At 34.4% G+C, this 13,982-nt stretch overlaps 2 protein-coding genes across 2 annotated transcripts; one reads left to right on the forward strand and one right to left on the reverse strand.

Annotated features, from left to right (window-relative positions):
* Positions 1 to 430: 430 nt before the first annotated feature.
* LOC137927434 (zinc finger protein interacting with ribonucleoprotein K-like) lies at positions 431 to 7,985 on the reverse strand. The gene is made up of 6 exons (XM_068771243.1): positions 7,699 to 7,985; positions 5,302 to 5,363; positions 4,646 to 4,804; positions 3,217 to 3,470; positions 2,166 to 2,358; positions 431 to 1,075 (listed from the first exon to the last, which is right to left on the reverse strand). Exons 2-6 carry the CDS (start codon positions 5,356 to 5,358, stop codon positions 482 to 484), a joined length of 1,257 nt encoding a protein of 418 aa, XP_068627344.1. The 5' UTR covers positions 5,359 to 5,363; positions 7,699 to 7,985; the 3' UTR covers positions 431 to 481.
* Positions 7,986 to 9,380: 1,395 nt separating this feature from the next.
* On the forward strand, positions 9,381 to 13,639 carry LOC137927426 (dynein axonemal light chain 1-like). The gene is made up of 5 exons (XM_068771232.1): positions 9,381 to 9,535; positions 9,833 to 9,944; positions 10,625 to 10,771; positions 11,694 to 11,864; positions 13,586 to 13,639. The coding sequence occupies exons 1-5, from the start codon at positions 9,381 to 9,383 to the stop codon at positions 13,637 to 13,639; spliced, it is 639 nt and encodes a 212-aa protein (XP_068627333.1).
* Positions 13,640 to 13,982: the final 343 nt, after the last annotated feature.

Here is a 13,982-nt window from a genome sequence, read left to right on the forward strand (position 1 = left end):
TTGTGAAACTACCTACACACGCAGCCAGTTTCATGCACCTGTACAATTTAAATTAAAACAGGTTAAAAAAAAACAATTCATTAAGATAACTCTATACAAAAACTATTTGTATATATAAATATTTGTACACAAACTTTCAACTACCCTACAAAAACTAGAACCTATCTCTCGTTTTCAAAGTCTCATACTATTGTCCATCCGAGGAAACTTTACACAGTTATACAGGGTGATTTTAGATGTTGAAGCTTTAAAGGATTGAATGCATACCTCATTGGCTATCAATATATGGTGAACCACATAAAAAATCAATGGTTTTGGAAATACTTCTATGTACTGACATAAATTATTGGCCTGTTTTCCACATATAAAATTCAAATTTTTTATATCTATACGAATCACCCTGTATATATGCAACCAGATGGTCGATGTTCCGTTTGCAGTGCTATAAACAGCTCTCGGACGTATTGGCACTTATACACAATCAGTTTAAGCTCACACACCAAGTCTCGTCGCCTACAGTTTCGCATCCGTCAAGAACGTACTCCGTGCTGACCTCCGTCACCATCGGCATCTCCATCTCTGTCTCACACTCCACTTTAATCTCCACCGTCTCTTTACCGATCATTCCGACCAGTTCCATGTACTTTTTCTTCTGCTCCTCCGTCATTGTAGCCGGGTTGTGGTACTTCAGATGGTAGTTCAAATGTGAACTCTGTTTGAATCTCTTCTCGCATATGCCGCATTGGAATGGAGATACGTTTGTGTGAGTCCTCATGTGCTGTTTTAGATGGACGGATTGACAAAACGTTTTATTGCAGATCACACAGCGGTAGGGGCGAACTTTAGTATGGATTCGGAAATGCTGGTCGAGACCAGACTTCTGGGTGAAGGACTTTGAGCAGACGGTGCAGGTGTAAGGGCGATATCCTGTGTGCATTCGCGTGTGCTGCTGCAGTCCACCCTGTTGGGTGAATCGCTTGTGGCATATTGTGCACTCGAATGGTTTCAGCTTAACGTGAGCCTTTGAACTGTGCTCGGACAGTTCTCTGTTGTTTTGGAAACCCGTGCCGCATATCTGAAGAAACAAGATTTATCATTTTTTTTCAGTTCAACCAACAACTGGTATATAATGGTCCCCGCTGTTGGGGACCTCTCGTTCCCCTATCTCGTGTGGGACAGAGACTTCAACCAACAACTGTTGGGACCGAAAAGTCAAGGAGCCGGTAGACGCAGCGAAGGTAGGTATTCCTCTAGATGAACCAGCGACATGATCCCAGAAAGGTGATGGTATTAATATACCACTTATGGGAGAACACTGAATGTAGGCCTCCTAATCGATTCTTTTGGAAATCTATAAAAGTTGCCTATGACCAACAGTGGACATCATATTGCTAAAGTAATAACTGACATTGTCCAGCGGTTAATGGCAATGAGCAGACCACGTAGTGTGTGGATCAAGCGGCCGCTGGAATCTGAACCCTGAAGGTTCTGGAGCCCGAGGACAAGTAGTAAGGTCACCACAATTTACATAAATGACCTCGTTAAAGTTATTACAAGACACTGGGGTTCCTATCGATATTTTTGAAAATCTGCGAGGAGTCTTTTGTCCAGCAGTGAACTATCGTTGAAATGATGATCATTTACAGTGATCACTTTGTTTATATCAAGAGAACGAATAATACCTATTAATTACATCATGTTCCACCAGCTGGTAAGCTCAGAGAACGACGTCCAACCAAAGGTGGACAAACTTATTTAAGGTCGTTGCAAGACACTGCAGGTGTGACTTCCATCTGGTCCTATTGCAAATATGGTGGAGGAACATGTCCAGCTGTATACGTTCCTCATTCACACTTGTTCACGTTAAAGTAATACCAGAGGGTACGAGGGTTCCAAAAATAGGTCCTGACATACACAGTATTATTAAGCGACTCGTCGTTGGAAATATTTGGACAAAGACTATTCCCAGTAGTAACGTACCATGAATGATGATTATTTGTGGTCCCTAAACCCCTGAAACTCAGGGACAATCACGATGGTTCGAGTTCACATCCGCCTCAGAGTAGCTGAAGCTAGGAGTTTAGAGCTCTAATTAGACCAAAGACTCTTTGTGAACATCCTATGGCTGAAATAGTGATGATAATGAAAAAATATAAATTGCTTACGTCACAAAAGTAAAGAGACTGTGCTTCTCCGGTTGTGTTCAGGGGCTTCTCGCAGACCTGGCACCGGAGCCCCTTGCGGCGTCGCGTATGTTCGTCTCTATAGTGTGTCGAGTACTCGCAGCACGAGAAGAAGATCTGATGGCATGTGCCGTCCGCCACCAGGTTCGAAGGTTGCAGACACTCGAATGGACCCCTACCGGATAAAGATATCTTGTTATCATACTGAAGGTGGGGAGGAGAGGAGAAAAAAGACCATTATCGGACTTTGGTCACCACTTTCAATATTTAGCTGGTGGTGGATACCCACCAGCTACAGTTCCACCATATTTCAAAAACTCAACAAGAATGTAGAGATTAGATCTGATAGATATTTAATGGAATCAGGCGTTACCTTGCGGAAGTCCATCCTAAGTAAGAAAAGGACCAATATTTAGCCACTTCCGCACATGCAGTGGTAGTCGTGATTGGTCAAGTCGAAACAAAATTCTAGTTCTTCACTGTTCAAAGCATATAAATCTTCCTATACCTCGCTTTTGAATTACGAAGACCCCTTTTTATCACACCAACATAGACCCACGTCTAGCTTCCCGTGGACTTCCAGGGTTCTCTTGGACCACTTTGGAAACTAAGACTACACCAATCGAAGAATTTCATTGTTTTACCACATGCGGGGACTCCCCAGATGCTCTTTGAACAAACGCCCACCAAATTGAACTTTAATAAACTTTCAGAATCATACTGACATTTCCTCGTGACTGAGGAACAAATTTGACGACTTTTGGATGAAATAGCTTCATTTATTCTTAACTTACACTATTGCCCAAGTGGCATTTCGCCGGTTCTAGATGGCATGGTGCCAAAGACTTCTTTAAAGGTGGCCAAGTTCCAGGGCTTCTGGAGAAACCTGGGATCGATACATACTACAATTTTATCAGACTGTAGATCACCGAGCTTTCATATCGCTTCTGCTGATGCTCCATGGAATCACTGGATTCCAGGACCCCACAAGGGGGTTTCTCAACTTACCCATACCGGTGAATATTATACTTACGTAATTGGCTGTGGTTCTTTATCCTTCTTCTGGGTTGAAGACTTCAGCTTATTATCCTTCTTGCTGTCCAGCTTATCTGTCTTCTTCTTTTTTGAAGTTTCAGGTTCTCCTTCTGATTTGACGATGATGTAGCTGACGTCCTTGGAGGCGAGGCTCATCATGCTGGTAGGTCCCATCGTCGCGATCAGCTCCCGCGTCTTCTCCTCAATCATTCTCTTGTCTGATGACAGTGATGATAGCATCGGCTTCTTTGGCTTCGGAGAGAAATTTCAATATTTAATTAAAAAAAATTTGTCCAAGTCATTTAAAAAAACCGAAATCATACGTTTAGTATGCTTTTGAAAAACACATACAATTACATCCAATTATTTTTTACATAGTTGATATATTTGTTAGTAGCTTATTAAAAAATTTGCGTAAAAAATATATATTTAATAGTAAATTTGAAATTTGAATACATGTTCAACAAATCTAAATATTATTCCAAATACCGGTGGAAAAATTTAAATACATAATAAAAGCATTTATAACCTAACTCTTTTCTTTCACGATTTTGAAATATCGCGGTTCACAAATAACAATAAATATTCTGTACCGAATGTTTCTAGGGTCTATGACAACCTGCAAGAGGTCTACGTCAGCGAAAAAAAATTTGGGGGTCCATGAAAAAAAAAAATAGGAGTCCACGATAGTGGATCAACACATACACTGATAGTACCTATTTACATAACAGATACAAAATTTTATTTTGAGTAGTTTTAATTTAAATTCAATTAATAAATGTATAAATTAACATGTAAGAAAGGACCAATATCTAGCCACCTCCGCACATGCAGTGGTTGTCGTGCATGAAAGTGCACCGCCCGCCAGCCCGCTCGTAAATGCATGGAGTGGACTCGGTGTTTAGCACTAATCTGTGTAACAACTCCTGAAGATGCCCCGTGGAGGGGTGAAACACGTGTTGAGTGAATTTACGGTGGCGGTTGTGTAGTTGGCATTGTCTGTCGCATGCGCATTTACGAGCGGGCTGGCGGGCGGTGCACTTTCATGCACGACAACCACTGCATGTGCGGAGGTGGCTAGATATTGGTCCTTTCTTATTTAGGATGGACTTCCGCAATGTAACGCCTGAATCCATTAAATAAATTAACATGTGTTTTTACTTTAAGTTTATAACACTAAACTTCACTACGGTTAGAAATTTACAGGAAATTAATATCAGGTAAGTAGGGGGTCTACCCAACAAGGAAAAACATGGCAAGGGGTGTACGACACAAAAAAGTTTGGGGAAGTCTGGTATATTGTAATACCGTACTGTTCCTGTGAAGAATTCTTAAACTTTTACAGAACTCAAGGTTACATCAGGTAAGGCAGATTTTCACAGGCTCCCATCCAGTGTCTTGTAAGGAATCATTGCAATAACACTTACCACAACCTTCTCAGTCCACAGCGATGAATCTCCACTTATGTATGCTTCCACATGTTCCATCCTAGCATGGTTCCTCAGGGCCACATCATTGGCGAAGTTCTTACAGCAAATACTGCACATCACCGTATCTTCATCCTCATCTTCCGACAACAGCTCCTTCTGTAAATAAACAATATGTATAATGTAAATAAAATATACAAACTTTCATAACTTTATTTGAGATCATGTAAACCAACTCCCCTGAACTGGTAACCAGAATTATTGTACACCATATATGATTGATTTCATTTGTGATGTATATTGTAAAAGGTGCCAAGACATACACACAATTGCATATAAATATTTTCATATATTCATATCAGTCGCTAACATCTCAACACACTGCAAGACAGGCCTTAACAACAATATAATACAACAAAATATTAATAATATAAATACAATCACAACATAATCTAGGTTGTGTGAAGTGACTGGACTTGGCAAGTCATTTGACACATGTAGCACCGGTTATTTTGGCTATTTTTGGTGGAGACCTATATCTTGTACATTGTTTGTTAAAGTTAATTTGTTAATCAAACTTAAGAGTATATATATATATATATATACTACAAGTATATATATCTTTACCACATTAAGTAAAGAAGAAATAATTTTACCTTTATCTTCAATTTGGGCAACGGCACCACATTTACGGACCTCACCATACCGTCCATTTTGTCTGTAACAATAATATAAAACATATTTCATCTATAAATTGAATCTGTAACATTACTGTTAATGCTACCCAACAAACTTACACGCATCTGTGGCATGTCCTTTGACAGAACACGCTATAGATGTGATTACCTTGTTTTCTTTAGATCAGATTTTAAAGTTTATATACTTCTTACTTTTTCATATAAACTTAAATTATTGTAAACAAAAAACTAAACTGTCCCAAAATCAAGAATGTATTAATATCTAAAGATATGTTCATCCACTTTAGTGACTTATTTTGGTCCAAATTTAAAAACTAGTTTAGCTTAAAAACAAAGTATTGTAAAATATGGTAATTGGTTTTCATTTTATCATACAAGTAAAATTGTATAAAAAGATACAACATGACATCCATAAATCATTTTATTTTTTTAAGTAATTTTATATATCAGAAAAAAAAGTAAAGTTTTAGTAGCTCATAATATTTCACATAGAACACTTGCAATGCAGGTCAAAGTGAAGTGTATGGTAAGAAATTACATCAAAGAATATAATTAAATGATAAATCAAATGATTTGTATCAGAATCCTATTAGATTAAGAGAATAAACAGTTTTTCCAAACCTAGGTATGCAAAATTATTGCTCACGCCTATATCAGTTGGAAGTCCTCTAGTGGGATCCACAGATGGGGTCTGAATAACTATTTCGACAGTTAACATACAAGAGGATTATATATATTTAATGCTTAAAAGTATAGTATATGAAACAAAAATGGTAAAAACTGCCTAAGCCTCCCAAAATTCCCAAGAGGGAGAGGGCGTCCAAAAGCTATGTGGTGGTCTAATATCAGAAAGAAACTGGAAACCCTTTAACTTGATGCAGAGACAACCCAGGATAGAGTGGCCTGGCGCAAATTGATAAGGAGACCCAACCCCAAATAAAGGGAAAAGGGAAGAAGGAAGAAGAAGAAGATAGTATATGAAACAAATCAATTAGAAAAACTATCATAAGGGAGTTCTATTGCAGATTAAGATATACTGATTGATTATAGGTATAAAGCTGTAAAAGAATGAATCTATAGCTCAAAAAGCTAAGGTAATATATTTTTTCTTTCAAAATATCACAGGCTAATGGTACAATATTTGCAGCGACAGATATCAAATCTTATTATCACAATAAATTGTTTACATTTGTTAAAATTGTATTTATAGTGTTATTAATCAATTTATGTTTCTTGATTCTTTTCATTCTACTCTATCTTTCGCTTTAGATATTGGCTGCCACTTGAACAATGTTATCTGCCCATGGTTTACGAGGTCTACCAGCACATTGTTTACCTGCTGGACCATGCCAACAGGTTCATATCGGAGAGATGGTCAACTTGACCAACCCGTTTGCATGAAAGGACAGATAATAAACAGTAATTGATTTGATTATGTAGTAATCAGATTTTTGAAAATGCATTTTTATACTATATTATCATTATGTTATTTATTATTTCTGACACCATTGATTTTTAGATTTGGTATATCATAGATGAATTGACTACAAATGAGCTATACATTCACTCCATAAAATATTTTACAGTTGTAACTAATCACTGTGCTAGGAAACATCTACAACATTATCTGCATCAACAATGTACACATTTTAAATAAGCAGGTGATCAGAATTCATTTGCTTGTTACATATAACTTTCATTATTATAATACATTTTCTTCTGATGTCCTTTTTTTAAATTAGTAAACATGTTATTGACATAAGCTTGTAGATTTTTTAAAACTATTTCTCAATATCTATATATATAAAACAAAATCATGTTATTATTTATAAATTAAGAATGGCTGTACGGATTTTTACGATTTTTGTATTCTGTAATTAATCTTTGTCTAAAGTAGGATAATAAATATTAAAATATGACATTCATATATGAAATGTATAAAAATGAAATTTGTAGATTCAGATAATCTTAATAAAAGAAAGGGATAAAGGTTATAGGTTATTCATAAGTTTCATTAAATAGATTTATATAATGAAAAATCGTATAAGTTTTTCTGCGGCGCATTAATAAAGTACATAACACGTAACAAACATACGAACTTTTTAATTTTATAGTAAATTCTTAAGATTACCGATACATAAATAGCAATTTATACAGTTAAAATAATAAAATTATCTTTAAGGAATATTTAGGCGTGTCTTATAAATAATTTTAAAAGCATAAAATGAAGAACAATGAAATCCAATATGAATCAACAAATATTGAACTGTCATATGAAATACGTTTTCTTGGATTATGAACACGTTTAAATACGACAGAGTTTAATTATAAAACTATATAAATAGTGATACTTACTTCTGATATTAATTTTCAAATTCACAAAAAACAGCGGGAATTGAAAAATGACAAAATAACTTTTTAATCCTCAGCTTCAACGACCACACGACCCGAAAATTTGATTATTGATATAACCATTATTTTTATGTAACACTAGATCACTTGTAAAAAGAAATAATTTCGTCTAGAACACTATTTATATAATTAATGAAATACATTTCATTATTATTCACCTTTGAAAACAAAATTCCTTTTGGACCGTCAGACAATAGAGAGGCGTTTGTTTTTTTTTAATTAAAAAAAAAGAATGACACGGAAAAAGAAAAAATTAAAAACTATGGTGAATATCAAAACGTCAAAATGACAAATGCCCGTTTGAATTACGCAAACATTGCACTAATTATATGCGAATAACAAATAAATCACGTTTTAACTACACAGTGCAGAGTTTTACAGTTAATTGTCCGAAATAAGCAGCTCGGACGCCATTTCGTGCTTCGAGAAATATCAGCACGCATAAGTACACAGATAATAAATTAAAACTTTGGGATCGGTTCTTTCCTTATAAATCTGAAAATAAGAATGTTTTAAAGCAAAACAACAATATATTATTGAAAAATTCTAGCTTTTATTTTATTTTCAAATCCTTTGACTTTATTTTAAAGGATAGAAATAATAAAATATTATGTTGATTTTCCATTTTGCTCTATGCTTTTTGTGTGGCATCTCGCTTTTTAAGCATTCCAAATAGTGTTATATTTTTCAATCCTTTCCTACTATTTTATTAAATACATATATTTTTACAAAGATTATCATTTATCTTCAATAATTCAAAAACCTCTTTACTGTAATGAAATTACGTGAATATTTTAATTTAAAATTTACCAAACATACTAACCGAAGTTAGCTACAACGAATTGGAATTTAAATCTGCCACAAATTTTATGAAAGTAATTTCGTTAAGTCGATGTTATATTCGCTAAATAAAAGTAATATAGCGTTATTTCAACGTACGTTTTGAAGATCGAGAAAAGGGTCAATTTATTACAGACTATTTAACTAGAAATAAATATTCTGTTGTCTCGTTAAACAAGAACACCACACTAATTTCTTCGTTGCTAGATTTTTCGATGCCGTACCCCAGAAATACACTAAATCATAAATTAATCAGGAATCAAGGCGTCAGTGTTTTAAGATGAAGGTTTTTGACCATGTCTGTTGAGAATTCTCATTTCTATGAGGTGATCTGCAGAAGTAGTTCAACGTAGCTTGAAGAATTGCTCGTTTGAAGCTGCTTGCTCCAATGGCCGTTGGGTCCGAAAGAGTCTCAAGTGGCGACCACTAGCTGACATAATTAAGGTTGTGACAAGTCGCTATATGCAGCATGGGAATCTTTTGGCTGATTAATAGACGAAGAAGACAATGTCTACGAAAATAGTTCAATAATAAATAAAATAAATGGCGACGGGATAAGTCGTCCATTTCTCTTTATTTACTCTGTGCGCTAAATAGAGTATAACCATTTTTTGATGTTTTTCATTTTTATGTCAGAAAGATGTCAACTTTTCCCGCCAAATGGTTTGGTGTAATGTTGCCATACTCACGTTGTTGTTTTCCAATAATACGTTACTATCGTAGTTTTATCGATAAATAAGTCGTCAAGGAGGAGGAAGTATTTATTAATATAAATGTAACTAAATATGGCAGCAAAAGCAACAACAATTAAGGAAGCAATCAAACGATGGGAGGAAAAAACTGGACAAGAAGCGGGCACGGCTACAGAAGTCAGTTTAATATTTCAATGGCCTCCGATAGAAAAAATGGATAATTCATTATCATGTTTAGTTAATTGCGAGTAAGTTTTAATTAGTTTTAATTTTTTAAATTTTAAATTATATATTTTTTCCATTAATACATATATGAAAATATTGGCACCAATTTTAATAGCAGATCAAAGTAATTTTGAAGTTAGACAAACATACAAAATATTATATAATCATCTTTAGATTCTTTGAGACTGTTATGTGAGATTTTACAAACCATGTAATATGTATTTAAGGTATTTTTTTCTAAGAAAGTTCATATCCCGTTTTAATTTCTGACTCATTTTATAAATAATCTTTGTATAAAATTTATTTGCATTCACTTTCAGGAAATTAAGTTTATCAACGAATATGATTGAGAAAGTAAGCGGCCTTAGTAGTTTAAAAAAGCTGCGTGTTTTGTCCTTAGGAAGAAATTATATTAAATCATTTGCTGGAATGGTAATATTTTTTATCTGTAGCATCTGTTATATTGTTAGTCTGTCATAAAATTCATATATTCAAAGTTATTCATTTCATATTATTAAGCATAAATAATAAATTTAAAACGAAAAACATTTCATATGTTGCTTTTATTATTAATTAAGTTTGAAAGTGGTAAACATACGACTCATTTGTCAAAAAAAACCTTTACAATTTGTACACAAATTTCCAATTACCGTTTTAATGTGATCACTCTGAAATATGATACATTATTGTTTTTTTTTTCATTCAAATGTCACAGACCAATAATAGTGTGCAGAAACAGATAATAAATAATAATTAATAAACCAATTTTTCTATAAGTGGTGGCTTTAAGTTGGGGTAGAAAAAACATGTTCACATTGTGTTTACAGTACACACATGTACTACAACACAATTATACCTATTGTTAAAATGATACATGTAATAAAAATAAAAATACTTGTATCAACAGCTCCTAATAGATACCGGACTGTTTGTATTTCGTGCGACAGAGATAACGCTCTACGAAGCCGAAATAGACGATTGTCTCTTTCCAAAGGCCGAAGTGCAATATTTATAGCCGGGTACTATTTAATCAAATAACTTTTTAATCAAAATAGATATATAAACATATTAGATAATCTGAACATTTTAAGCAGAAGAAAATAAAATTACAGGAATCGCTTGGTGATACATTAGAAGAACTTTGGATTTCATACAACTTGATCGAGAAACTAAAAGGAATAAATGTTTTAAGGAATTTGAGGGTACTTTACATGAGTAATAATATCGTTAAAGAGTGGAGCGAGTTTAACAAGCTTCAGGTATGGATATATATACACACTCATAGTTTCTTTTTTAATATGTATTGATAAATCATTCATCATCAACATCATTGAAGTGGTGAGGGTCCACTACTGGACCTAGGCCTTCTCCATTGATTTTTTATGGCTCCCGCTATTGTGGGCATCTCGTTCCCTCATCTTCTTTATGGGACAGGGACGTTTTTATCTTTTAACAATTCACTTTCTTTTCTCTTTTATTTTCATGCTCTTCTGTAATACTTCACATGATCTATCTTTCTTTTACTTTCATTCTACAAGTTCTATCTTTCTCTTTCTTACTTTCTGCCGTTCATTCATCGCCTCACTTCCTTCGCCTCGTTCTTTACTATTACAGCTTTTGGTTATCACATTATTTCTACTTTATCTTATCTTTTATTTTTTCTATAAATTACAATGACAGGTTGGAAGCGGCTTGCATCCAGTATCTTTTGACGACTTACAAGGTAGTCAATCTACCTGGTGGGTGAATGTTCTACACTTTGCTTGTCGTTTAGGGGTCTGCATCCTAGAACTTTAAGACTCCAGCATCCATTAGTTCTGCACGCTAGTTGGCCAATTCAACGTGTCAATCCATCGGCCTTTAGCGGTTAATTTTTTTTTAATTTGATTTCGATCCTCCAGTAACTTCTGGTTCTACAAAGTGTGTAATGTCAGATAGTAAACAATATTGAATTTTAATATGAAATTTAAAACCAATTTTTCTTACAATATTCATTGCCTCTGAAACCATTATTTTTCGGATGGGCATACAATAAGGGGGTTGTTTATTCACCACTTTCAAGATTTTACATCTATAGTCGTAAGCTGCCCACACGAGAGAACCCACTACCTTAGTAGTTATATATGTATGACTTCAATTTAACAATTTCTCCATAAATTAATTAAAATAATTATATTTAAGGAGTTACCAAATTTAGAGGACTTATTATTTGTTGGCAACCCTTTGTACGATGCGTGCGAACTTGACGTTTGGCGCGCGGAAGCTGCCAGAAGATTGCCACAGCTTAAAAAACTCGACGGCGAAACTGTTTTAAGAGAAGATGATCCACCGCTTATTGTTTCTGATATGCAGGTAATGTTTTCTGTACTAACACGTTAATATAGTTAGAAATAAAACCTACGTACAGTATCCAACGATAAATATTTCACATCGACCTTTGGAAAGAGACAATCGGTTATTTTCGGCTTCGTAGAGCACTATCTCTGTCCCACACTACCCATGTGACGTTTTGTCTGTCATATTTGGTTCGACAGAGATAATGCTCTACGAAGCCGAAATTAACCAATTGTCTGTTTCTAAATATCGATGTGCAATATTTATCGCCGGGTATTGTATTGCATTGTTAATTCTACTACATCCACTGTCTATTTTTATTAATATTGTAGATGTGAATGAATTATGTATTATTGTTACTGATTACAAACAAGTTTCTAGCTTAAAGATAGATTTAGAGAGCATCGCCTTAATGATGGGCGACGACAACCTTCGCCCATCATTCCTATCGTTTGCTCGTAGGGTGGTGAGTGACACTGTTAATAGAAACAAAACAGTATAGATAAGTAGGTACCAAATAAACTGCACATAAAATAACTAGTCAATTAATAATAGGAAAAATAGAATAGGAAAATTGTAGTAATGTATGAAGAAAGCACAACTCAAAGAAAACTGTGATAAAAAAAATAGAATAAGTCAATAATAAAATAAAGAATAAAACAAATATGCCTAGCCACCTAAGAGTAACAAGATGATGGAAGGAAGGCGATGAAAGCAAGAAGGAATGAAAGAACAAAATGAAAGATACTGTGATGGAAATAAGGTAAGAATAAAAGTAATTGAGAAGTATGACAGTGAGTGAAGAATAAAGATGAAAGATCTGAAAACTTAATTGTAAACAAAGGCCCTGATCCCAAATAATTAGGGGTACGAGAGGCCTATAAAAAAAAAAACAAGTTTCCAGAGGATGTGTCTTCTATGTACACCTATCCCACGATTTACACGGTACTCGTTTTACACGTTTTCGCTTTTACACGGTTTTCACAAAAAAATTTAAGCAATTTTTATCAACCGATTTTATTACCATCTCTCATAATGTAAATATTTCTGCTTCAAACATCGAATCGGCATAAATAACTTCGAGTGATGAAAGTGAATTCGAACCTTCGATTCCGAAAAAAAAAGAGAGTAATTTCTGACAGTGATAAAGGATAATAAAACACCATTGGTTTTAATAAAAAAAAAAAAACAGTGTTTCCGTAATATATTAAATATTTTAACTTGTCAATGCATTTTATTTTTATTTCTGTGTACACTTAAACATATTGAAAAAAATCACAACTGTTAAATAGCAAAATTATGCATTTTCTGCAAGGTTTTCGATTTACACGGTTTTGACTTAAAATTTTTTAATTTTCGATTTACACGTTTTTCTCAGGAACGTATCTACCGTGTAAATCGGGGGATAGGTGTATTGTATTGTTTCTGAAGATGTTAGATGTTAGCCCCAAGGCTTTTACAGCTTGGTATCGAGTTCACGGAGCGGAAGGGTCCGTGAACTAGAATGTGTCTTCTGTGTAACATAATAAACACATAACACACTGCGGTAGTAGATACTTTTGTGGGTGGTATGTTCCTTGCAGTGAGCATCTGTGGGTTGAAATGGCCATGTAATTATGTCAATAGGAGCATTCTATATTGAACAGTCATGCGGCGTATTACGTAGTTTCATTTCTATTAAGATATACAACCTCTTTTCTATTAAAAGTTTCTTTTTTTTAAATATACTTTCTTTACAGCCGGACAACGGTGATGGTGTGGAGACATTAGTCGGCGCCGAAAAAGATGATTAAAAATTTTAATTCTACGTAATAAAAAATATAGAATTACAACCTCCATTCTCATCCACATTTACCACAGATACACAATAGTAAGTTATAAAAAAGTAGACAGCTTATTACAGTGTAATGCGCAAATTAGGCAGGAAATTATATCTATTATCTAGACCAGTGATTCTCAAAGGGTCTATGACAACCTGCAAGGGGTCTACGTCAGCGAAAAAAAATTTGGGGCTCCATGAAATGAAAATGGGGGTCCACGACAGTGGATCTCAACACACACACTGATAGTACCTATTTACTTACATCGTACTATCTTATAATATCAAAACATTTACATTATTTATAAAAGTTATGT

Source organism: Battus philenor, unplaced genomic scaffold (genome assembly GCF_028537555.1).
Source record: "Battus philenor isolate CCGP_79_NKW_IND1 unplaced genomic scaffold, ilBatPhil1.0.hap1 SCAF_30, whole genome shotgun sequence".
Lineage (NCBI taxonomy): Eukaryota > Metazoa > Arthropoda > Insecta > Lepidoptera > Papilionidae > Battus > Battus philenor.